The sequence below is a fragment of the Bombyx mori genome, chromosome 14 (assembly GCF_030269925.1).
Source record: "Bombyx mori chromosome 14, ASM3026992v2".
Taxonomy (NCBI): domain Eukaryota; kingdom Metazoa; phylum Arthropoda; class Insecta; order Lepidoptera; family Bombycidae; genus Bombyx; species Bombyx mori.
This window is the reverse complement of record NC_085120.1, coordinates 11389855-11416739: the sequence shown is the minus strand read 5'-3', so window position 1 is coordinate 11416739 and position 26885 is coordinate 11389855. Positions and strand designations below refer to the sequence as shown.

General features: G+C 37.4%; 1 protein-coding gene across 1 annotated transcript; it reads left to right on the top strand.

The window, feature by feature from the left end:
- Positions 1-2276: 2276 nt before the first annotated feature.
- On the top strand, positions 2277-26885 carry LOC101737940 (leucine-rich repeat-containing protein 24). Its single transcript, XM_004923750.5, has 2 exons — positions 2277-2826; positions 23924-26885. Exon 2 carries the CDS (start codon positions 23951-23953, stop codon positions 25700-25702), a length of 1752 nt encoding a protein of 583 aa, XP_004923807.1. The 5' UTR covers positions 2277-2826; positions 23924-23950; the 3' UTR covers positions 25703-26885.

Sequence of the window (26885 nt, the reverse complement as noted above, 5' to 3'; positions counted from 1 at the left end):
AACTCCAGCATATTTGCGTCACTCGATACGAGTATATACATCAGGCGTTTTATCCTTTAGGACACGATGACTTCTAAGACGACTTTTTTTTAGCATTTTGACACTCTTGCCGTGACATTATAAAATTATGAGAACCACTGGTGAATGTGAGCGCGCGTGGGTAGAGCTTCGACTAATTTAAAGTCTTCGTGATCACGAACTAATGAAGACTGAATAAAATAATTGTAATAAAATACGCTAAATCAAACCGTAAGTGTAGTTTAAATTTATGTATTTCTTTAATTAAATTTGTTCGTTAGTCTCGCTAAAACTCGAGAACGGCTGGACCGATTTGGCTAATTTTGATCTTGAATTATTTGTGGAAGTCCAGATAAGGTTTGAAATGTAGAAAAATTTGAAAATGCTAGGAATTATATAAAAATAACATTTTTTTTTCCTTTGATGTGTCCCCCGTTGGACGGATTCCTTTTGTTTGTTTCAAGTTTATTTTACACAAAAATTTTGGTCTTTTATTTATCGATTGAGGCACTACGAAGTCTGCCGGGTCAGCCAGTAATTAATAAAAATACCCGAATCGTTTAGTTACTCGTCAAAAAGGTGACACACAGTAATATGAACGCACCTTTTGATGCGAGCGTGTAATGTTATTCTAGATTTCAGGTCTCGCTTGTGTTTTATCGGAATATTAATTCAGGCGTTCGATTCTCCGGGTGAGACGGAGGAAAATATTTGTTTTTCGATAAAGTTATTTGTTTGAGATAATAATATGTAGAATACAGTTTTTGATTTTTCTGTTATTATTATATTACAGATGAGTTAATATGTTACAGTTTCGTGGTTATATAACTTTGTGTTCTCACCAGTTAATAGTCCGGTAATTTTAGATTAATCAATCTATATATCCAGCTATCGGTAACTGATGTGAACTGTATTGCTTCGTTGGATGGACGAGCTCACAGCTCATTTGGTGTTAAGTTTTTTACTCGAGCCCATAGACATCTACAACGTAAATACCGTCACACACCTTGAGATATGAGTTCTAACGTCTCAGTAAAGTTACAACGGCTGCCCCACCCTTCAAACCGAAACGCATTACTGCTTCACGGCAGAAATAGGCAGGGCGGTGGTACCCACCCACGCGGAGTCACAAGAGGTCCTACCACCAGTAATTACGCAAATTATAATTTTGCGGGTTTCATTTTTATTAAACTATTTTATTCCTTCACCATGGAAGTCAATCGTGAACATTTGTTGAGTACGTAATTCATTAGAAAAGTTGGTACCCGCCTGGGAACGAACATCGGTGCATCGCTCAACATGAATGCACCGGACGTCTTATCCGTTAGGCCACGACGACTTCACGAATTAATCTATCTATATATCGCGCTATCGTTGCTATCGGTAACTGCCTGACCAAGAATCGAATCTAGTAGGCAGCAATTTGGCTTTGCCCTAGGCATTGCTGTAGTCCATGGGCGACGGTAACCACTCACCATCAGATGGGCCGTATGCTCGTCTGCCTACAAGGCCAATAAAAAAAAAGGTATAGCAATTCACTGACTACTAAAATGCCTACACATTATATTAGTGTATTATTTTAATTGCATATTATTACGAGCGAAGACAGGCAGGCCCAATATCCCGCTCATTACTGCCGTGAAGTAATATTAGCTTCCGGCTCAAATTATTCTTATCAATAGACTGACAGTACAAAGCTGATCTGTGAATATCGGCGTTACTCTTTGCACATCCGCCACGAAATATTTGTGAATAAAAAAACTATGCATAACGAGAGAAAAACAGAGAAATATAACAAGATAAATCTGAATATTAATTCTGCCGTGATGCGCAGTAATGCGTTTCGGTTTGAAGGGTGGGGCAGTCGTTGTAACTGTGCTAATACCTTAGAACTTATGTCTCGGGGTGGGTGGCACATTTACGTTGTAGATGTCTATGGGCTCCAATAACCACTGGTGGGCTGTGAGCTCGTCCACCCATCTAAGCAATAAAAAAAAGAATAACTTTCGATCTGCTTCAGTCAAAAATCCCTTTACCGTATTTAGTTTTTTTTTTGTGTGTTTCTAGCGGCCTTGATAATCTACACTTTAATTTTCAAATAAATTGTACCAATTAATGCTATGTTAATATTATCACATAGATAAATAAACGAATATAACTGATTAAAACCAATGACAATATTAATACTGTCAACCTGTCTACTATGAGAAATACAATTCGTAAATTATTACCTAGTCCAATATACCCATTTGTTATATGAGTCGTCTATTATCAAAGGTGGCAATCTGTGCATTTGGACAAAAAAAAATTATTGATATGTCAATACAGATTGATTTGAATATAATCGTCTCCTTCAAAGAATACGGTTCAAAACCTGCATTAAATAAAGGTTAATACTTAACCTGTTATTTATCTAAGATGTCGTTCAGAAGAGTTTTTTGACTGCCAATGGAATACAAAGTCAATAATTCGTTTTTCTGATTTACCAATAATTGTCCAAAAGTCACATTGCCGGCTTTGATAATAGTCGACTCATATATACCTACATACAACACCGAAATTTATTCTTAAATTTTAGCGATTGTACGAAAAGCTTTATCATAATAAAGCCTACCTATCTAAGCCTCCCTCTTTTTAAAAAATCGGTTGAAAGTTCGTGAATATCCCGAGCGTTCCCCGAAGCATCAGAAGGACGCGAGAGGGCGCGTCGCGTACACGTCTTTCGTTACTCTGGTGCTAAATATGTGCAACAAAAGTGACAGTGCCTAAGTTTGTGTCAATAAACACGTTTAGTGTCTGATTATATCGGTGAGTTTTACACTAAGTTAAGTCTGTACGTTAAGTCTCTTTTAAATTATTATTTTTGTTGACAAAAACTGTTTAAACAATAAACTAAAATGATTGACCAAATTCAGGGTGTTGGGTTTGAAAATTTATAACGATACATGTCAGAAATTATGCTTGTGAATGCGTAATTTCTTTACCGGTTTTTATAGTGACGAATGAAATACTATAACTGGGTGCGTCAAGTGAAGATAGAATTTTAATAGGTTGTTGCGTTAGGAACTGTGTATGTGTGTTTTTGTGCAGTTTTGGCTTCTGTGTAAAAAAATATTTGTCCGTTTTATAAAGATTGGGTGGCAATTCATTTGACCAACCAAGCGTCCATGCTAGTAGTCTCTTTCAATCCCAACCGTATTCTAGATTTACAATACTAATTTTTTCAATATAAGCTAGCTACAATTTATGTAACTTCCATATTCTGAAATCAATATCTATTTATTTTCTCGTTTGAAGCTGGACATGTGAGAAACAACTTGCAGTATTTAGACTTTGTTTGGACATATGTTTAACGTCGCTTCACAACCTGACTTTGCTAACACTAGAGCCCTAGCAAGAGCAGTGCTTCGCAAAATCTACCACCGGATCGGAATCGTGACTTACTGAGAAGATCCGTCGAGAAACTCAGTGGGCTAACAAAATTTTGTATTAAAGGTTTTTCAAACGGCTGCGATTACGATATAGCCCTACCGGTTCTATATTCTAGGGACGTGGTAATTTTTATCGAACCCAATTACAGACAAATATTTGTAGATAAAATCAATGCGTTGTTGTATAGTTTTGTTTATGTCTTCGGTGTATACGATTTTTTTAAAGGTTTCTTACAGTTATTTTTGGTACTTAGGGAAGATTTCGTAATGATTCCGTAGGTACAAGTAATTCTACGGGATTATTCAAATGAATCCACGTTTTTATGCAATTTGGAATAGTCACGACGAAGTGTGTACTTGTTTCACGAATTACTGCAAAAAATGGTACTTTGGCGAATTACGTGATTTTTGTTTAATTGCTAACGTCTGGTGTTAAGTGGTTACCGAAGCCAAAACACTAGAGCCGCCATCTTGGGACATTAAGTCTTAGTATCATGGGGATTAGTGATGTTCTGCACTCTTGAACGCTCATAGTACAGATCCAAACACCAAATATTTTAACAAAGAAACTGTAGGTGATTCCTTTGGTCGCTTTTTACCAGATACAATTCCAGTTGTTTTATTGTTCTAAAGATGTAAATGATATCGTATGACCCTGTATCTCAATTGACTTTTAGAACGATAATAGTTGTTTTTCTTAGATAAAATGTTATTTACTCGTGATTTGTACACGCACTTCTCAACCGAGGGGTCACCGATTCTAAGGGCACTTGAAAATGTTTAAAAAATAAAAAAAATTTTGGCTTGGCATTGTGGTTATTGGAGATATACGACCGCTTATCTTGAGGTATAAGGTTGACCTCTCAATTGGTACAACGGCTGTTCATAGAAATATTTAATTGGATTGGATAATAACAACTGCTTGGCAGTAGTATAGAATAGAATTCGCAGGTCAATTATGCCCAAAGAATAATATGGCCATTCTCTTCGTTGAGTCGAATTTACTTCCAAAAGTCGCGAGCAACCATCTCCTAAAATCTTATGATGCTACGCCATTCCATCTTTAATCTTGGTAATACCAAGTTTTTTTTTCATACCACAAATGCCATTTGTCGGCAGTGAAACGTTATTGATATACTATTTTAAGTTTTGGTTTTAATTGTAATGTTCCACAAAACCGCATTTCACGTTACTATGAGTTCAACTAAGTCGCAACTTCACTGACATTATGACCATCAAAATACAAACTTTTAGTCGCAGCCTTGCTCGTATTATTAACAAAACTTCTTTTATTTTATTTTTATTGCTTAGATGGGTGGACGAGCTCACAGTCCACCTGGTGTTAAGTGGTTACTGGAGCCCATAGACATCCACAACGTAAATCCGCCACCCACCTTTGAGATATAAGTTCTAAGGTCTCAAGTATACTTGGCGAGTATTTTTAGTTTCCTTTTAAGCGATTCACTACTATTGTCTTATCAAGCGTCTACTGGCAAATCTACCTACCAGCTACCAGTTGATACAAACGTTTCATAATAACGATGAAGTGGTTTTTAGAGCAACGTAGCGATTTTGATGTCTACAGGAATCGATTTAATAAGATCTTCTGATGTATCTATACTTACTAATATTATAAAGAGGAAAGATTTGTTTGTTTGTTTGTTTCGAATAGGCTCCGAAACTACTGGACCGATTTGAAAAATTCTTTTTCCATTAGAAGCCGACATTGTCCCTGATGAACATAGGCTACTTTTTTTTTTTTTGGTTTCATGTGTGTTTTAATGTTTCCGAAATGAAGCGAGGGCGGGTCGCTAGTCAATTATATTTTTAGATGGATGAGATGGGCTTTGTATATATACTTAGCTTGTCAGTTGTGACGGTGCTTATGACCGAAATTCAAGGGGAGTTTGGGTCTTACGCAGTCTATGCAATCAATTTCTGTTGTTCATTTTCAAACGGAGTTGTGGGAGGGTCTTTAGTATTAAGCAGCCACCAGCAGAAATACGGCGAACATCTAACACTAGACAGGTTTTATGACTACAAGTGCTATCCACGTGGTGTTGTCATCTGAAAGGCTCAAAGTCATCACGTATAGTTTAGATTTGCACAAAAACTCAATCAATAGTGATCTCTTTAGATGAATTGTAAACTACTCTTCTATCAGACTGGAAATAAAACACAGATTGCAGTAGTTTAATTAATTTCATATTGTATTCTTCGTAATTCCACTTTTACAAGTTATCATTAAGTCCACTACAAAATACCCGCTTTCACAAGTTTTCCTCTTGACTTGTTTCTCCGCCATCCCCTTACCTACTGTGTCCATTATTTCCTTGTCCTAACGTGCCTCATCGCCACTGCAATTATCGCTCTCACCAGTGTTGCCACATGACAAACCGATAATTCTACCAATTTTAAACTAATAATAAACGTTATATTGTAATTATTTTAGTGTTGAATAAATTAATGATTGCTTACACAATATGACCCTTTACGATTTCAGTATCCAAAATTGTGATTTACAAAAATACAAGATTGAAGATTACTGGTGGTAGGACCTCTTATGAGTCCGCACGGGTAAGTACCACCACCCCGCCTATTTCTGTCGTGAAGCAGTAATGTGTTTCGGTTTAAAGGTTGGGGCAGCCGTTGTAACTATACTGAGACCTTAGAGCTTATATCTCAAGGTGGGTGGCGTAATTACCTGGCAGATGTCTATGGGCTCCAGTAACCACTTAACACCAGGTGGGCTGTGAGCTCGTCCATTTATCTAAGCAATAAAAAAAAAACTTCACAACATACTTTACTTGTAATGCGGTTATACCATGTAGCCCTAATCACCCGCTTTGCTGGGCATTTAACATTATTATTTATTGTCATTATTATTAGGGAGTTCAACACTCATATAAATATTAGCCTATCCATTAAGTACATGTATTCTCTACATGGATACCAAATTTCAATTCAATCGGATGCACGGTTCAGTAGTTATAACGGAACATCCGTAAAAAGCACTGTAGATATATATATTAGTATAGATATAGATAATTTGACTTGAAACTATATTAAAATTATAACAGAGACTGTAGAAACGCTTACGAAAAGGAACGGCAAAGCTGTTCACATAATTCAGCATAAAAGTCCGTAGAGATATTTCAAGTGTCGTGTATTGGCAGCTTGCCGAGTTGAGAGTAAGTGGTTATTGCTTCTCCATATTTCATTCGGTTTCCGGGAACGTGTTTTTCATTTGTTCTGCTTGTTGGATCTCATCACCTGACCTGCGTATATGTTTAAAGGTATTAAGTGATACTAGAGGTCCCGCAGTAGTCGAAATTCGACTATAATTGGAATTGTAAATTTGTATACTATTATGATTGTATTTTATACTTCTATAATCACTAATTTCGCCAAGGCTACACTATAACAAAAATATTAATAAAGACAAACAATATTTAATCTATTCTCAATTTGACCACAGACGTCAAGAACAAAAGTTTGACAATAAATAGTATGCATGCGTGTGTGCGTCAAATACATGGTATGTAGTGTGTGTAATGTTTTCTTTATTGATTTAATGTATCTTTTATGCATTATTTTAAAAAAATATTAGCTTTGTGCACTTCTTCTCTATATTCTCTATAAGTGTGGAAAATTTCATACTCCTCCGTCCGCGCAATTTTCGTAAAAAGGGATACAACGTTTTTGCTTCACGTATTAATAGATAGATTTGCTTTCATTTACATACTATCGGAATGTATAATCGGGACCTCTTTTACCAGTCTTTATTTATTGGGGTAAACAAACTCACGTGCAAAGTGTTGTTAATTGGTTGAACCTATAGACATAGAATGTGAATGTCGACACTCGCCATGATACATGATTTCTTTGTTGTTTTTTTTGCTAAAATGGATGGATGAGCTCACCTGGTCCTAAATGGTTACTGGAGCCCATAGACATATACAACGTAAATACCGCTACCCACCTTGAGATACGAGTTCTAAGGTCTCAGTATAGTTACAACGGCTGCCCCAACCTTTAAACCGAAACGCATTACTGCTTCACGGCAGAAATAGCCGAAATAGGCAGGGTGGTGATACCTACCCGCGTGGATTCACAAGAGGTCCTACCACCAGTTATTGCGTTATCTATGAGCTTAACATCAAATGGGCCGTGCGCTCGTCTCGCAAAAACAAAAAATCCGCGAGCCCCGTAACAAAAGCACTAGTACCGTGTACTGTGATTGAAATAAGTCGTTTTATTTACAGATTACCTCAATAAAAGCTTCGCATCTCGCGTAGCACAGAAGCTTATTGTTTGGATTAAATTACGAAGAGAGGATTTTTACGTTGAGTTTTGCTTAGACTAGGTTCTGTTTTGATGTTATTTAAGTCGGATGTTTTTACGATTACAAAGTGATATCTGTCCGTTTATCGGAAGATGACGATCTGATGTGACTGCCACATGTCTTCTGTTAGCCTAAAATAGAAGAACCGCTATTTCCTTGGGTATTGGAAAGGCGACTGAATAAGACGATTCACTGGAGAATAATACCGGTATTTTTTTGTTTTGTTTAGATGGGTGGATGAACTCACGGCCCACCTGGTGTTAAGTGGTCACTGGAGCCCATAGACTACAACGTAAATACCGCCACCTACCTTGAGATATATAAGTTCTAAGGTCTCAGTATAGTTACAACGGCTGCCCCGCTCTTCAAACCGAAACGCATTACTGCTTCATGGCAGAAACAGGCAGGGCGGTGGTACCTACCCGTGCGGACTCACAAGAGGTCCTGCCACCAGTGAACGGTCGAAGGACTACTTGAACGGTCGAAGGATCAGTTGAACGGTCGTTTGTTTTATTGTCGTCTCATGTGAGAAGGGTAAATTCGTTCTTTTTCGTCTTTTTGTATCTTTCTTTAAGGACGTCAAAAAATGTACTGCGTACCGCTGGTACTACGTACGCCCTCGTTTCATTTCTTTTCGAATTCTTGTCAAGTCTCTGTCTTATCTGTGTCTATGTCTAGCCATTGTAGGTCTTATGTCCTGTCAAAGAGGTTGCACGCCACGACAACCAGTAAACGATCACACACGCCAGATGACGATCTGATGTGTGACTACTTCATGTCTTCTATCAGCCCAGAATAGCACCACCACTCTTTGCTTGGGCGTCGTAAAGGCGATTCACTGGAGAATTATACCAACATATACCAGATTATACCAGATAGATTAGGTCGTAGGGGTGCCAAAAGACCTATAGCACGGTGACATAGTTAGGACGCTGGGGTAGACTGGAAGACAGAGATGAAGATGGATAGTTAAATATATATTCAGCGTCTTGTCCATTAAACTTCGGACGCTTCTAACTACTAATAACTACTTTAAATTAAGATAAAATTATCTGCTGAGATCAATTAGCGTTGTCTTTCTGATTCGGTGAGATCTTTTTGTTTTATTGCCCTTGTACGCAGACGAGCATACGGCCCGCCTGATGGTGAGTGGTTATCATCGCCCATGGACTTCAGCAATGCCAGGGGCAGAGCCAAGCCGCTGCCTACCGACCGGAGGAATTGTTTCCAAAATTATTCACCACACTTATGATTTAAGGATTCATCAGTCACCGCAGACTAACCTAACCCGTAACGTTTACCACAAGTTAGATATTTGTGTAATATATGTATAATATGTGCACAAGTTGGGCTTACTTAAACCTTCAAGTTACAAGTAAGTTTGTTCAATTGTGTACAGCGTTTGCTTGTTTGTTTTGTAAAATTGTTTGTTTGTCCGTGATGGTTTTCGTTGCGCATGTGCGACGTTCAGTAAGCGAGCTTTTGGTCATCACTGTTTTATCTGATATATTTACAAATATCATAAAAACTATAAAAAATTGGACGCCTACGATGGGCAGTACATGTAGTTCGAATGGGGAGAGCGGAATGCCAAGACAACTACTATATAGCAAACCAGAGGGATGCAAAGGTCGTGGCAGGTCCAAACTCTGATGGTTAGATGGCGTAGAGCACGACCTCAAAGCTATTGGTGTCAGGAACTGGAAGGAGAAAGCCCTGAACAGAACAGTCTGGAGAGACATACTGGACCAGGCTAGGGCGACATGCTGGACCAGGCTAGGGTGAGCTGTGAGGTCTAAGATGATGATATTTTATCTGATATTTGCATGCAAAGAACTATGTATATATATAGATTTTTTTTTTTTTTTTTTAAATATCTCTTATATTTGAAGTCGTCATGGTCTACTGGCGACTAACCGACCAAGACGTCTGGTGTATTAGAGTTCAGCGGTGTGATTGGGCCACCGTTCAAACCCCGCAGGCAGATACCAATTTTTCTAATGAAATACAGGCCTATCTCATATCAACGATCGAATTCCACAGTGAACGAATAATATAATAATATCTTGTGAGAAAACCTTAATTCTAACAGTACCTAATTTAACAAAAATAGCGTTAATTTCTTATCTTATTAATCTAACACTAACTAGTATCAATGCTACTGATATAAGACAAGAATCACAAAGTAATGAAAAACCGCTATAGATAATATAGTATGAGTCTCACATGATGGCATCAAGAAAGTCTGCATTCATTTTGTAGCATCTATAAGCTTTGTTGCACATAATTTTGGATAGAAAGGTCATTATAATCATACACAGACGTATACATAAAATAAATATACAATAATTTCAAAACCAGAAAAATATACATACCAAGCCATACTATTTTTTTCCCTAGTAACTGCGGTCTCGATTTTAGAGTGAATTAATAAAATTAGTGTATTGGCATCAGCTGTTCTTGATTTGTTTACAAATTTTCAAGTCTCGAAGTTGTTGAAACCAGTGTTCAAAGATTCAGTTATTAGGGTTAAATCAAACCAATAAAAGCGTGTAAAACAGAAAATAATAATAAATTAGAATGAATACAAGGTAATTAATACGCTTTTATTAGCTTCAGACGTATGTATGTATGTATGTTTGTAACGGAATCTTTGAACATGATTTTGACCCCTTTCGTAACGTCGGATTAACTCGAAATTTGGTATACTTATTAAGGACCGATGACAATTCAATATTTAAAAAAAATATTGAAAAAATTGAAATTCAACTAAAAAATGAAAAATAAATAATAGTTTAAAAAACTAACAAAAGACGCTTTTATAGAAAATTCAACTAAAAATCAGAAAATAAAATTCAACAAATTTGAATTAAAAATAGTGTAAGAAAAAGTCATCCTATAAAAGCGTTTGTTGTTAATTTTTTTAAAGTATTATTTATTTTGTAAAGGTTTTACTTTTTAGTTTTTGTGTGACATTCGTGGTATCAATTTAAAACAAAGTCGAGAGTTTTTTCGTAAACCCAATCCTTGGTTCATGCAATAAAATTTATCAATTAATATTTTCAAATCATCTAAAAAAGTAGACATTCATTTTCAATTTCGCTTTAACTCCATTTAACACTATTTCAGCAGCTTGGCTAAATTCTCTTAAAATTAAATCAACTCGCGCGGCGTTCCCTGGCTCTGGGCCAAGAGCTAGCTACCGTCTGAGTTTAATGTTGTTTCGGATGTAGCACGGCTCGTTGCCTCCTGGACTAGGCACGTGATAAGAAAGCATTGCAGTCTTGAAATAACATGAGAGAATTTTCGTACACATACACTCTTAATTGCAATTATGTAGATTATTGAAAATCTCTCTATGCAGTACCCTCTACGCAGTAAAGTTTCAAAGACTCTTACATATAAATTGTCCGAGGAATCATAACCAATAAATATCTGTATCCTAATACGAGGGTTAACTTCTAGCATGCGATACCAAAAATCAATAAACAAAGTTGGGTATGTGTGTGTGGAAAATATTAAATGAAAAGAAAAGACAGTGACAGCTTGGAGAAATTGGTGGTCACTGGAAAGGAAAGGACATAGCCCGTAGAATTAGTGAACTGAAGTGGCAATGGGCCGGCCACATAGCACGAAGAGAGGACGGTCGATGGGGCAGAAAGATCCTGGAGTGGCGACCACGTACTGGCAAGCGCAGTGTGGGACGGCCACCTACTAGATGGACCGACGACCTAGTAAAAAGCGCTGGGTCTCGTTGGATGCAGGTGGCATTGGACCTGTCGCACTGGAAATCTATTGGAGAGGCATATGTTCAGCAGTGGACGGTGATAGGCTGAAATGATGATGATGACTGGAAAGGTCGAGGGCAAGCAACCAAGAGGCAGGAACCCGACCCGTTGGACGGACCAGATTCGTGCAGCCTTTGATACCACAGTGCTCGATGCTCTGCACTCAGCTGCAGATAGGAACAGATGGCGGTGCATTATAAAAAACAAACTGTTTCAAGGCCATGACCACGACCCTCAGTAATGAGGAAACCGACGCAAGGAGGAGGAGTCATGTAAATTAGTAAAGCAAAATGGTATCGGACAGGGAGAGATGGGGGGAAGCGTTAAGTCTGCCCCCTCCAAGACCACATAACGATCACGATCACTCTGTTAAGAGTGACTGAGATTACGGTAGGACAATTACTTTCTGTGGTCAATAAAAATTTGGCTTCATGTCACTTGAGACAAGATTCATGTTATTATATTTATGGGCCACGTTAACAATCAGTCCAACCGACAGTGTACTATATCGTTTTTATCAATAAAACAGTCCACCGTCTTGGTTAAATGAGGGTAGATAGGTCTGCAACCCTCATTTGAAGAAGGGCGTAGAAAATAGCGGAAGACACTTTGCAAAAGGTTCCTCAGATTGATAGCGCAGAGAATTTTTACGCGAAATGATCTTTGGAAACACTTTTTCTACCAATGGTGATTGATTATATCATTGTCACCTGTGGTTTTTTTCATTGCTTAGTATGTGGACGAGCTCCAGCCCACCTGGTGTTAAGTGGTTACCGGAGCCCATAGATATTTACAACGTTAATGCCGCCACCGACCTTGAGATATGAGTTTTAAGGTCTCAGTACAGTTACAACGGCTGCCCCACCCTTTAAATCGAAACGCATTACTGCTTCACGTCAGAAATAGGTAGGGCGGCGGTACCTACCCGTGCGTACCCACACGAGGTCCTACCACCATTAATTACGCAAATTATAATTTTGCGGGTTTCATTTTTATTACACGATGTTGTTCCTTCACCGTGGAAGTCAATTGTGAACATTTGTTAAGTAAATAATTCATTAGAAAAATTGGTACCCACCTGCGTCTGCGGAGGGACTTCGGTTCCCTCTGTATTTTGTACCGCATGTTCCATGGGGAGTGCTCTGAGGAATTGTTCGAGATGATTCCAACGTCTCGTTTTTACCATCGCACCGCACGCCACCGGAGTAGAGTAGATCCATACTACCTGGAGCCACTGCGGTCATCCACAGTGCGTTTCCAGAGATCTTTTTTGCCACGCACCATCCGGCTATGGAATGAGCTCCCCTCCACGGTGTTTCCCGAGCGCTATGACATGTCCTTCTTCAAACGAGGCTTGTGAAGAGTATTAAGCGGTAGGCAGCGGCATGGCTCTGCCCTTGGCATTGCTGAAGTCCATGGGCGACGGTAACCACTCACCATCAGGTGGGCCGTATGCTCGTCTGCCTACAAAGGCAATAAAAAAATAAAAAAAACCTGCGGGATTCGAACACCGGTGCATCGCTAAATACGAATGCACCGGACGTCTTATCCTTTAGACCACGACGATTACAGAGTTGCAGGCTATGTGTGTTATTGTATATTGTGAGCTCGCATGGGTCGGTGTCATCCTGTTTGAATAGAGACGCGGCCTTTGCAATCGAAGTGAGTCAAGTCCCAGGTCGAGAGGGTGGTCAGACCGTAAGACCTAATCTCAGTGCGCTCGCTGGCCGACAAACGTGTTGCTGACGACCGTCAGTACGTAAACTGGGTAGATGCGATTTATGCTACCCACAGACTGACCCACTGCCCCAACCAGTTAATGACCCGAAAATTCAATCTCCCGACCAAAACAAATGTACCATCCTACCTATTTTCGCTACAATGTCTTTAATTTTCAGACAATCAAAACTTCAATCTGTAAAGAGTCTTTTAATCATTTAACATCAAGTGGCTGTCAGTTCGTTTACTTATCAAGGGTCGAAAATATTAGAAAATCTAAAAATTGTTTTCAATGTGACTAGGTTACTAGTGAGTTTGCGCATTTTATTCTTTTATAATTCCAATCTATGTTACTTCTTAGTAAAAAAGGGCATCGGCTCCATTTTTTTTTTAAATCATCCTTCCTTTTTATTTTATTACTCAACAGACTAGAAATACTATCTTTGTTAAATAAATAATTAATCCGAAACAGATTCCATTTTAGGCCAAATAAAGTCCTGCACGAATATAATAATAAGACTCATAATTCTCTCGACGAAAATTAATTATATTTACACGAACCTTCATATTCTTCAGTAAATAATTACACGGCAACCCACACAGTAATAAAGCCTCAATAAAGTAGTGCGGCAACACTCGAGAATGGCAGATGCCCTAATTATATTAAAGGAATTAGCTGTGGATTGTATCCGGATAAATCCTGTTAGCTTGGTCAACAGTTTGCAGTTGCGTCTGGTGTTTTTATTGCGAATTAACTGGGCTGGTGTACGTTGAATTGTGTGTAACAACTTTTTTATTTTTCTTTATTGTTTCGTCTGTCAGCGGGATTTCCAGTCAACAGGGATTCTACTGTCTGGAAATTAATGTGTACTCATGTGCTCTATAATCCGAGATGTGCTTGTTATTTTCTTATTTTAAGGTCACCCCAACCAGAGCGCTTTCAGAGATCACTTGGGCCTCATGCCGCGTTAACAAGTGTAATGAGATATCGTTATTTAAATGAGATTTACATGGAGGCCTTCTCGATACTCAGCGGGAAGGCTGTGTTCTTGAGATTACAAGCTTGTTTGGTTGAGGTTTCAAAATGTCACATGATGCTCCTAAATTATCTAATACTCGTTTGTAATCAAATTGTTCGTCATGTACTTTCAATTTATGTCACATAAGAAGAATCCTACAAAATTATTTATAAGAGCATACGTAACATGTTTTTTTTTAAATGTTTTTTATTACTTAGTTGGGTGGACGAGCTCACAGTTAAGTGGTTACTGGAGCCCATAGATATCTACGACGTAAATGCCCCACCCACCTTGAGATATAAGTTCTAAGGTCTCAAGTATAGTTACAACGGCTGCCCCACCCTTCAAACCGAAACGCATACTGCTTCGCCGCAGAAATAGCCAGGGCGGTGTTACCTACTCGTGCGGACTCACAAAAGGTCCTACCACTAGTAAATTAGGTTACATTAGGATGCTCCCAGAAATCCAGTTGAAATTAAAATATATGCAGAATTGTGAAAGTTGTTTGAACTCCTAACAACTATGTAGCAACAATGGTTATTTTTTACGAGCACACTATGAATATTCATAAAAGCTTAGACAGTACAGTAGCCGAGCTTAATCAACTTTTAGTTAATCCTAGGTACGACTATTTTGGATAGGGCTGATGAATGTGAACTATGGACTGAATATATATATACCAAAGATATTACTTGATATACAGAAGAAAGCGGTTCTAATGCAAGCGTTACCTTTATCACGCCATAACAAATTCAATACTCTGTAAATGCAAATGCAAACCAAGCTTGCTGGAATTGGGCTTTTGGAATAGAACATTTCAATATGTTTAATTCTAATCTATTACAGATTAGGCATAAGACCATTTTTATTAAATCTTATTTTTTAAGGACTTGATATAACAGAATGGTCGAGAAGAATTTGATGTATTAAAATCTGAAATTCCAAGAATTGTGTTATTTCACAGTTAGCGGTTATAAAAACCATATACTTATGACTAATTTAATAATCCCAATAAACCTAAAATATGAAAAGTGTGATTACATGTTAAATATTTCTGTGTTCATGTGATTATAATGACCTGTTACTTTTTTTATTTCGTGTTTATGTGATTATATGTTAAATCTTCCTGTGATTATAATGACCTGTTACTTTTTTTATTTCGTGTTTATGTAGCGAGTTTAGCTTAGACAGTATGTGTCGAGTCGTCACACAATAAACAGGTTGCAAACTGTCTAGTCTGTTTGTTTTTTTTTTTTTTTTTTTTTTTATTGCTTAGATGTTTGGACGAACTCACAGCCCACCTGGTGTTAACTGGTTACTGGAGCCCATAGACATCTACAACGTAAATGCGCCACCCACCTTGAGATATAAGTTCTAAGGTCTCAATTATAGTTACAACGGCTGCCCCACCCTTCAAACCTACATAAGATCACACACGCTCTATAATATAAGCACAGACGCAACAGTGGTTAACCCGACATGAATAAAGTTAGTCTTTACTCTAGTTATGAAAACTTTCTAGTTAAGACAGTCGGTCACTTTGCACCAGAAGCCTGCTTCACTCACTGTTATTTCCTTTTTTTTGTTCTATTTCAAAATCAAGAACTAGTTAATGAATTTTTCTTCACTAAATGGATTTAATGATAAAATACATTTAGTAAAGGTGGGCTCTATATAAGCACAGACTCAACATTTATATAATTTTCAACGAAATTTATGACATTAAAACTAATTAATAGCCAAAATAAAGATATGGGTATAATATTTTAACAAACCTAATGTTGTGTGCTTTTTAGGGTTACATTGTAAATTGATTGGCTTCGTAGGTCAATAGTTTATATATTTTTATTTATTTGTGATTTAGACAATTATTTAAAAATAAATGAGTAATGGTTTAAGAAAGGTAGTAGCTTCGTGTTGTCACATAATAAAAAGAAAGAAAAACTCTTCGTTAATGATAAGAAAATTATAACAGATATGACTGTCTACAACAATGTAATTTACAATAATGTACCTTACCTACCTTGCGATCACAAATAGCACCTCAATCATCCGTGATCACGAAAACTATAACGTTATCTAAATATCAGAAATGATAAACGCAAATTTAAACCATAAAGTTTAAATCGACGCGCTAAAGCCTGAAAAAATATGATTTATTTTTTATTGCTTAGATGGGTGGACGAGCTCACAGCCCACCTGGTGTTAAGTGGTTACTGGAGCCCATAGACATCTACAACGTAATTGCGCCACCCACCTCAAGATATAAGTTCTAAGGTCTGAGTATAGTTACAACGGCTACCCCACCCTTCGAACCGAAACGCATTACTGCTTCACGGCAGAAATAGACAGGGTGGTGGTACCTACCCGTGCGAACTCACAAGAGGTCCTACCACCAGTAAAAACTTAATTGTTCCCTTAATACAATTGGGTAATAGAGTACTCAAAGAATGTACTTTTGTTGAAAGACATTTTATTTTGACCACATTCTTAATAGCATGTTCTCTATCTATTTGTTTGTATAAGTGAATCTTTGAATGCTACTTCTATCGATTTCAAGACGTCCAAAATGTTGAATTTAAAAATTTACCCACACCTCAAAGACCGATAGCAATACAATGATTTTATAAATCCGCTATAATATTATGATCAGTATCCATAGGATAAAAAAATAAAATTAATTGCTGATTCGGTTGGCTATTTAATCATTTTTTAACTACACTTATCTGACTGACTCGATGATGCAGTAGTTTGGGCCTGTGGTTATGTCGTGGGTTCGATTACCACATTAGGCAAACATTCATGTGATGAATAGATTTCTTTATCCCTTGCCTAACTATTTGTTATTTAAATTTTGTTAAGTATATATGTAAATGTATTTAAGTATGTACATATCTGAGTCTGATTCCAATAATACTTGGAATCCTAATTAAGGCCTAGATGATCGTGCGTGACTTGTTCTTGTCTATTTATTTATTTCTTATACTAGATGATGACCGAGCTTTGCTCGCTTAATTTTTTTTTTGATAACGCCATCTTGTTTTGTCTTTAAAGCGGTTAGTTGCCCTCAATTAAAAAAAATTGTATTAATATTCGCCAATAAATGTCGGGAAGAGTTGATTATTGAAAATACGAATAAGACAACATTTTCTGAAAATAAATCGTAGCTAGATCGATTTATCGCCCCCGAAATCCCCTGTATACTAAATTTTATGAAAATAGTTGGAGCCGTTTCTGAGATTCTGATTATATATATAGGTATAATTAATATACAAGAATTGCTCGTTTGAAGGTATGATTTATTTTATTTATATCTCGTTTTTTTTTTCTTATATCGTCACATACTAGTGTATCAACCCTGAGCACTTGATAATGCAGTTTTAGTAAAATTTCGTATGCGCAACGCCAACTAATTTAGTTTTAGTTCCCTCATAAGCTAACTTCGTGTCCGTGCTCATAGTAGTCACTGATGATGGAACATTAACTAAATTTGAATTGTTTTCTTGTTTTATAAAAGCGACGCTTAGACCGTAATCAATTTTTTTTATGATGGCTCGAGGGTTTTTTTTTTTCGAATACGTGGGGTAAAAACTTTGTACCCCTTTTTACGCAAATTGCGCGGACGGAGGAGTATGAAATTTCCCACACTTATAGAGAATATTATAGAGAAGGAGTGCAGATTGCTAATATTATTTTTAAAATTTTGCATTTATAATACATTAAATCAATAAAAAAAACATTACATAAACTACCATGGTTTTGACACACACGCACACACACACACATTATTTAAACTCTTTGTTTATTATCAAACTTTTGTTATTGCTTCAAGTCTATGGTCAAATTGAGAATAGGTTAATAATGTTTATCTTTAATATTATTTGTCTATAACGTAGTCTTGGCGAAATCTGTGATTATAGAAGTCTTTGAAAATAAAACCGTAATAATGTTCAAACTTATATTTCAATTAATTAAAGTCGGACTCCGACTACTACGGGACCACTAGTAAAGATAATGCTTTTGGTCTCTCGCGCTTGGATTGTCCTATTTATACAGCAAACTAGACATGCAATAGTATTATTTAATATCAATTTCATCTCACAATACTACAATACATATTGCAACTTTTATATGGGATTGTAAATTGGCAAAAACAAGAGAGGAACAAAACTAATCTTGTACATGCATTATGTATTATTTGAATCTTCAAATATCTTCGTGTTATTTATATGATACAGTTGTCTTCGAATCCTTACGAACTTTTATATACTTCGCACAATTGCAATTTTGCTTTTTATCTTTTCCTTTCCTTTCGTTTCCTTCACAGTCCAATTCTTATGTTCATAAATGTTTACAGCTGGAAGTTTACTAGTAGAATCGCATTAATTTTATCCTATAAGTCGGCTTGCTAACAATTCTGGCCTCAGAAACTGATAATTCTGAACGAAATTCAGACGTTGGATCTCGGGTGCAAAGAACCTCGGTGGAAGATCATGTTTCAATATTGACATACGCTTATAGGATCTTGATAGGGGCCTACGAAGATTTTACCACGGACAAGCAAACCTAATTATTTGACTGCTTCTCTAATTTCTTAAAAAGATTTTTTGGTATAATTGGTAACAGTAGTTTGGTATGTATATTTTTATTTGGACTCTATTTGGTTCACGGTGTCCGATTAGATTATTATTATTCGCCTTATTACCCCCAACTGGGTTGAAATTTAGATATGTTTGTTTACGTCCAACCAACATAACGTTGGTTCAAACAAAAAATGTGATTCTCAGTTTAGCCAATAAACAGCAACTTGAATGTGCCTCTGAATTTGCTAACAACGGTAACAACTCACCATCAGGTGGCCGACAGGTAAAGCCGTCCTGGCCTAAAGGATAAGATGTCCGGTGCGTTAGCGTTGATCGATACCAATTTTGCTAATGAAATACGTACTCAACAAATGTTCACGATTGACTTCCACGGTGAAAGAATAACATCGTGTAGTAAAAATCAAACCCACAAAATTATAATTTGCGTAATTACTGGTGGTAGGATCTCTTGTGAGTCCGCGCGGGTAGGTACCACCACCCTGCCTATTTCTGAGATGAAGCAGTGATGCGTTTCGGTTTGAAGGGTGGGGCAGCCGTTGTAACTATACTTGAGACCTTATATCTCTAGGTGGGTGGCGTATTTACGTTGTAGATGTCTATGGGCTCCAGTAACCACTTAACATCAGGTGGGCTGTGAGATCCTCCACTCATCTAAGAAGTTCATAGTCAACCAACATAAAAGAATATTTATATGTTAGATTTGATCGTTTTGTATAATTTTAAACGTTTTCTCTTTATAAATACAAGTTCAAAGTTCGTCTGCAAGCTTCCACCTAACACCACCATTTCATCTCACTCTATTATTAAAGGATCTGTCAACGAATCAACAATGTAGCTATAACAAGGTGAATCCAATATTTATGAGGCGTAAACCTTGTCTTGTAGACAGCTTCGGTTCCCTCACTAATTAAATGGATTTATTTCGTGAACTGCGTGTTCATTAAAGATACACACACTTTATAATGAGCCATTTCTCTCAAGACTGAAATGGATTAGTACTGTATTCTTTAGTATGAGAGTGGCTTTTTTTTTATAAATTGTGGTGTCAAAACGATTACTGGTTCACGTTAGAAATAGGCAGGGTGGTGGTAACTACCCGTGCGGACTGACAAGACGACCTACCGCCAGTACAAGTCTATTCTGGTCGGCGTCGGTATTAACGTTAATAATATTCAGTATCTCTTTGTTTGGGTGTCTTTATTTTTTTTAAGGAAGTAAAAATTCCGACTCTTCTTCTTCTTGCTTCGGTTTCCTCAATACTGAGGGTCGTGACCACCTCCTCGCAACAGGAGTTTATTACAGACCATTCCACGCCATTTGCCTCTATCTGCCGCCGAGTGTGGAGCATCGTAAACTGTGGTGTCGAGGGTAGTGCGGATCTGGTCAGTCCAACGTGTCGGGCCTCTACCTCGTGGTCTTCTTCCGTTCACCTTGCTAGTCACCATTAGCTTCTCCAAGCTGCCTTGATCCTTTCAATCAGGAGACAAATCTTACTAAGCGACCTCTTGATGACTCTGCTTGAGGTACGAATGTCTGCGACCCGGTTGACTCCGTCGGACCCTGGATAGACAGCTACTATGCGGCCCAGTCTCCATTTAAGTGGCGGGAGATTGTCTTCCTTCACAACCAGACGCTGAAGCTTCAGCGATGAATGATTGGTGCGCCATTTGGTCCTTTGCTGCAGCTCACTAATATACTCCTTTGACCATCTGGCCCAAAAATGTTGTCGCATAATCTCTAACCGCTGGAACCTGGTGAGATGGCTTAGCCGGCAGTCCTTGTATTCAGCAGTAGGCATTGCAGTTAGGGGCTGGCCAATGAGAAAATGCCCAGGAGTAAGCGGCATCATGTCGTCGGGATCGCTTGATAGTGGAGTCAGCGGACGAGAATTTAATATTGTTTCGGTTTGTGTTAGAACAGTGATCAGTTCTTCGTAAGTTACTTTACAATTTCGCAATACTCCGTGCTTATGGAATTTAATAGATTTAACCCCCGCCCCCAAAATGAAAAAAGTAAGGTGGACACAAGTGGAAGTTAATACCTTCTTCGATCAAAGCATCAGGCAAAAAATCGCAGTTAGATTTTAAGAATGTACCGATTTGTTTATATAGCCAAAATATATTTTTTTGTTGGTACATAGTTCAATGCCCTAAAAATGGTGTTCGAGAATGGCTATCTGTCTAGCATTCCTTTATCTAAGATTGAATTCACTAAGCGACTTCTTTTTTAAGCCATCAAAATATTATGTTATATGTATAATCCGGATGCTCCTTTTTGTAACTCTTTCACCCCTACCGGAAATGCTCCGTTCGTTGACAGTAAATTTTTATAGAACAATATAGCCACCATGCCATTGGGCTTTGGAAAAAACATCCCTCTATGGTTTTTATCAGAGGGTCAAAGCTGTTATTCTTCTAACGACGTCCAAAAGTAGTCCTCAGTGGCTATTAATGTTTCTGATTCGCTCCTCCCAAGGTCGTATTTTTTATATCTAAGGGTATGGTGTAGCCTCGCTAATTAAGTAGTTGTTGTCCACTGAACACGTTCCATATGGATGGCTTTTGGATACGTGCTCTGTGTACCCACAATCAAATCAAATCTTCCCTACGATTCTATTAATTAGAAATATCCAAGACCAAGAAATATTTTATTGTTTCTTTTGCTGAAATGAATGAACGCGCTCATCACCCACCTTGTGAATGTGGTTACAGCGGTCCATAGATGTCATTTCGCGAATACCGCCGCCCTTTCCTCAAGTACTAGATAATAATAACAATTGCATTTATTTACTGCACAACACAGATACAAATAAATTTTCAATTTATCTATATATTATATAAAAATGAATTGCTGTTCGTTAGTCTCGCTAAAACTCGAGAACGGCTGGACCGATTTGGCTAATTGTCTTGAATGATTTGTGGAAGTCCAGAGAAGGTTTAAAAGGTAAATAAATATGAAAATGCTCGGAATTAAATAAAAATAACAATTTTGTTTTTCATTTGATGTGTCCTCCGTCGGACGGATTCCTTTTGTTTGTCGTGTATTTATCGATTGAGGCACTACGAAGTCTGCCGGGTCAGCTAGTATGATATAAAAATTCTAATTCTAAATAATTTTACAATATATTATATTAAATGTGGAGATAAAAAGGCTGTGTCTCAGCTTTGTGATAGCTGAAACTATCGCTGTTATTAAGCCGCTGCTTATAATCATCACTACATAGTAGAAAACAAAGTCGCTTTCTCTGTCCCTATATCCCTATGTATGTTTAAATCTTTAAAAGTACGCAACGGATTTTGATGCGTTTTTTTCTAATATATAGAGTGATTCAAGAGGAAGGTTTATATGTATAATAACATCCATTAAATAGTGGAGAAATCAACAATAAATTACAGTCTCCGAAGCGAAGCGAGGGCGGGTCGCTAGTAATCTATAAACTTAAATATAATACCGAAATTTAAAATGATGTGGCATAATCTACAGAATCCCGCCTCCGCATTTTGCTGTTTAAATAAAAATTCCTTATGAAAGTATTCCTTACGAAAGTATTCCTTATAAAGGATCGAAACATCGAATTTATTTTATTAAAGATAATCTCACTTTTCCTAGCAGAAACAGGCAGATTGGGGAGATCTTTCTACGGTGAAGGAATAACATCGTGTAATAAAAATGAAACCCGCAAAATTATAATTTGCGTAATTACTGGTGGTAGTACCTCTTGTGAGTCCGCGCGGGCGGGTACCACCAGCCTGCCTATTTCTGCCGTGAAGCAGTAATGCGTTTCGGTTTGAAGGGTAGGGCAGCCGTTGTAATTATACGTGAGACCTTAGAACTTATATCTCAAGGTGGGTGGCGCAGTTACGTTGTGGATGTCTATGGGCTCCAGTAACCACTTAACACCAGGTGGGCTGTGAGCTCGTCCAACCATCTAAGCAATAAATAAAAAAAAAGTATAGTTACAACGGCTACTTCACCCTTCAAACCGAAACGCATTACTGCTTCAGAGCAGAAATAGGCGGGGTGGTGGTACCTACTGGTGCGGACTCACAAGAGGTCCTACCACCAGTAAAAATGTTTAAGCATTAACTTTTAATTTTTGTAATTAACGTGAAAACTCACGCACAAACACACAGATTCAATTAGATCGGATGAGTGATACACTGTGATACACAAAATTATTGTTAAATACATATTTACATAACGATAGATAACAAATTGTACTCTGTGAACTAATTTGTCAACAGAAAATTCCGTGAACTGTCAAACAGCGTGATATGATTCATTACGACTTTATGAACATTATTTTGTTGTATTCCAGGAATTCAGTCTTGTGTAATGTCGTGTGAAAATCATCAATACACTGTCCAAATATGTTCCCTTTGAAATTTTTTTTAAAGTGACAACTTTTTTAGCATCGACGAAACGTAAAACTGACACTTAAAGAGACAAATATTCATTAATATTAATTAGACTGAGAGAGAATGAAATATGCTAGAATACTTATAAATTTCAACGCTAACGGGTGTGAATTGCAGACATTTTATTTATTTACATATCTAAACAAATTCATAGTTTTAGCTAACAAGTATAATATAATATACCTAGCGACCCGCCCTCGCTTCGGTTCGGAAACTTAAATTTTATTATTGATTGTTGAGTCCCGCGATGTTACCCGTGGTTATTGTCGTACCGCGGGTGACGCCGCGGGGCAAAGCTAGTCATAAAAAAGTAGCCTAACTTACTCCTTGTATCACCAGCTACCTATCAGTGAAAGTCCCATCAAAATCGGTCCAGCCGTTGCAGAGATTAGCCGGAACAAACAGATAGACAGACAGACCGACAGACAGACAAAAATTATAAAAAATGTTATTTAGGTGTACGTAACGTATATATATTCATATGCATGTAGTAAAAACCGGTTATTTTAATATTACAAACAGACACTCCAATTTTATTTATATGTATAGATTAATTAAAATGCCCTTTTCGTTTGTTCCAGGTGATAAGAAAAAGTCGTGGATATGAAATGGGCATTCGAGTATGCGTTATTTGGTTGCTTGTGCTCATGACCATCGCCCCGACCGGAAGCGATTGGCTGACCTGTGGCAACATACCAGGATGCAACTGCAAATGGTCCTCGGGAAAGAAAACGGCATCATGCTCCTCGCTGGGATTAAAAACACCTCCAGAATTGGAATCGGACATTCAAGTTCTTGACTTGCACGGGAATCCACTCGAAACATTAGGAAAAGATGCTTTCCTGAGAGTGAATATGATAAACCTACAAAAGGTCAATCTGAGCTCGACATGTTTACGGACACTGCATTCAAACGCATTCAATCACCTTCGGATATTAATTGAATTAGATCTATCCCAGAACGAACTGACTCAGCTATCCCCTGACCTATTCAAGGCCACAGAACGTTTGAGAGTCCTAATACTTAACGATAACCCTCTAACGACGCTCGTCGCCGAGCAATTTCCTCCGTTGAGATATTTGAAGAAACTTGAAATTTCACGTTGTAAACTTCGCTCAGTGAGCTCGTTCGCTTTCACGAATTTAAGAGCATTGGAATCGGTCAATATCCAACAAAATTATCTAACGCACCTGCATCAAAGTACTTTCAATCTACCCCTCATGAATACTCTCTCCCTGTCGGATAATCCTTGGTATTGTGATTGTGGACTGCGCGAATTCCACGACTGGTTCGTGAGTAGTAATTTGGGTAATGAAGAAGTTTTATGTCTCGGTCCGGAAAGTAAAGCAAATATTTCATGGAGTGCTCTGAAGCGTGAAGATTTCTTCTGTTCACCATCTGTACTTACTTCACCTACCGTCATAAGAACTGAAGTGGGAGCAGACATCAGCTTTGGGTGTTTTGTTCGCGGTGATCCCAAGCCCGTGGTAACTTGGTCACTTAATCGTGCTGATGTATTTAACAACATTGAAAACGGTGAAATCACTATTCATAGATACGATATAGATAATTTTAATGAGTACACAGACTATTACTTAAACAAAAGTTCACAGTGGGTTAACATAAGTATAAGTAATATTACCAACGATTTAGCCGGTGAATGGAAGTGTAGTGCCAAAAGTTCTGTAGGAGATGCTTCAACCTACTTGACTATTCTTTTACCTAAAGCTAGGACAGCTAGAACAGCGACTGCTAGGGTAGTACCCGACTATTCTGCATTTTTCCTGATCGCGGGGTCCATGTTAGCTATGACAGGAGTAGGATTTGTATCGGCGTATATCTGCTGGAAGACTAGACGCCGAAGAATCCCACCTAGCAGAAGTTTCACTGACCAAGAGAAGAAACTTTTAGATTCCTCATTGGCTGCAAGCTGTGACAGAGCAAGTGGAGATATGAGCTTGTCTTATGGATTTGAAATGTTAGATAGATCCATGTCTTTGGACAGCGAAGACAATAGATGCTTAGAACCGGTCCAAATTACAGTAGAAGGTCCACCGGGATCCTTCCCTCCCCCGCCTGCGGAGTTCGCCTTGCCGGCACCATATGGGAATATTTTTATATCAGTCCAAGTTTCTGGTCACAACGATGAATACCCTGATTTATTGGGTGGTGGAACAACATTACCTAGGCGGAATACGACATGTTTCTTGAAGTCTACTTATGATAATATGGGTCCTAGGATTACGGCAGCCGGTAGTTCGACGTGGTCTTTGCCGGGTGCTAATGACAAAAATACTGTCAAAGAGAATCTCTTGACGACGCCTCTGTCTAACTTTTCTACTGAATTTACCGCTTTGTAAATTACGATACTTATAAGTTTTCATAGGGATTTTTCAAAGTTCTAATAATTTAGTTTCGTATAGGTATCTTCTGATAAACATGGAATTTATAGTTTAATCCTTAAATATGCATTAACAAGACGTGGCGTGTGCCACACTGGAGGGCCAATATCTGATTTAAGGTAGCTTTTTCGAGACGTGCCGATTTCTTTTTATGTGAATGGTGTTAACTAATTTGAATGATTTTTACATCGATTGCTCGTCTACCTCTATTTCCATAGACTCGCAAATAAGCAAGGCACCATGGAGCAAGACACTAACAGCTTAAATAAATCAATACTTATACCGTTCAGAAATACTGAAATTACGAAGGGACTACTTTTTTTAGCGTATAATTTTAATCTGCGACCTTTTTTAAAAGTGAGATATAGGATAAGCAGTGCCTTCCTGATGGATTCTTGAATATCATAACTCAGTCTGATTTTTCTTTCAGCTCTGCTGTTGAGGTATAAATAAAAATTAAAATATAATGCTGATTGTATCTGCTGGAGAAAGATTTGCGTATGATAAAATTTAAAGTACATATCAAATTTAGTCATATTAAAATAGATATTTCGATTTTTATGAGGTGTTGTAAAATATGCTTTGGATAGTTTGGTTTATTTTGGTTTAGTTTATTGTGTAATACTCATGTGTGTAGAGGTATAATTTGAAATACCTATAAAATAGATAGCTTAATCTAATTATGGTACAGGTCAGTAATCTCTGGAAAACAAAGCTTTATTATTCTTAAGTCAAAAATGGCTTTATTTTAATAGTGATTTCGTTAATAATTCATTGTTCTTATGCACAATTCCAGTCTTTACTATCATTAATAACCTGTCGAAGGACGATGTTGTTTGGTCAGATCGATTGAAAACCTACAACAAGTTCTGATTAAGCTAAATTCAACTTTGTACAGCGAATTAGTAGGTATAGTTTTGCCTGTAGTAAATTTGTCTTATACTATAATTGGATTTAGTTCGGATATGTCATGTCAATGATTAAATTATGAATTTCGGTTTGTTCATAAAATGTTTTCTATTCTTTAAGCTACGTCACTTTACAAAAAATTGCCATAGTCTAGGTATTTGGATATAAATAAAATTTCGAATAAAAATATGCTTTTTAAAAGAGTGATAATAAATTGAGTGCAATGATTTAA

Bases quoted from the DNA above. Each gene is read 5' to 3' on its own strand.
- LOC101737940 (XM_004923750.5), top strand. From the start codon at position 23,951: ATGGGCATTCGAGTATGCGTTATTTGGTTGCTTGTGCTCATGACCATC.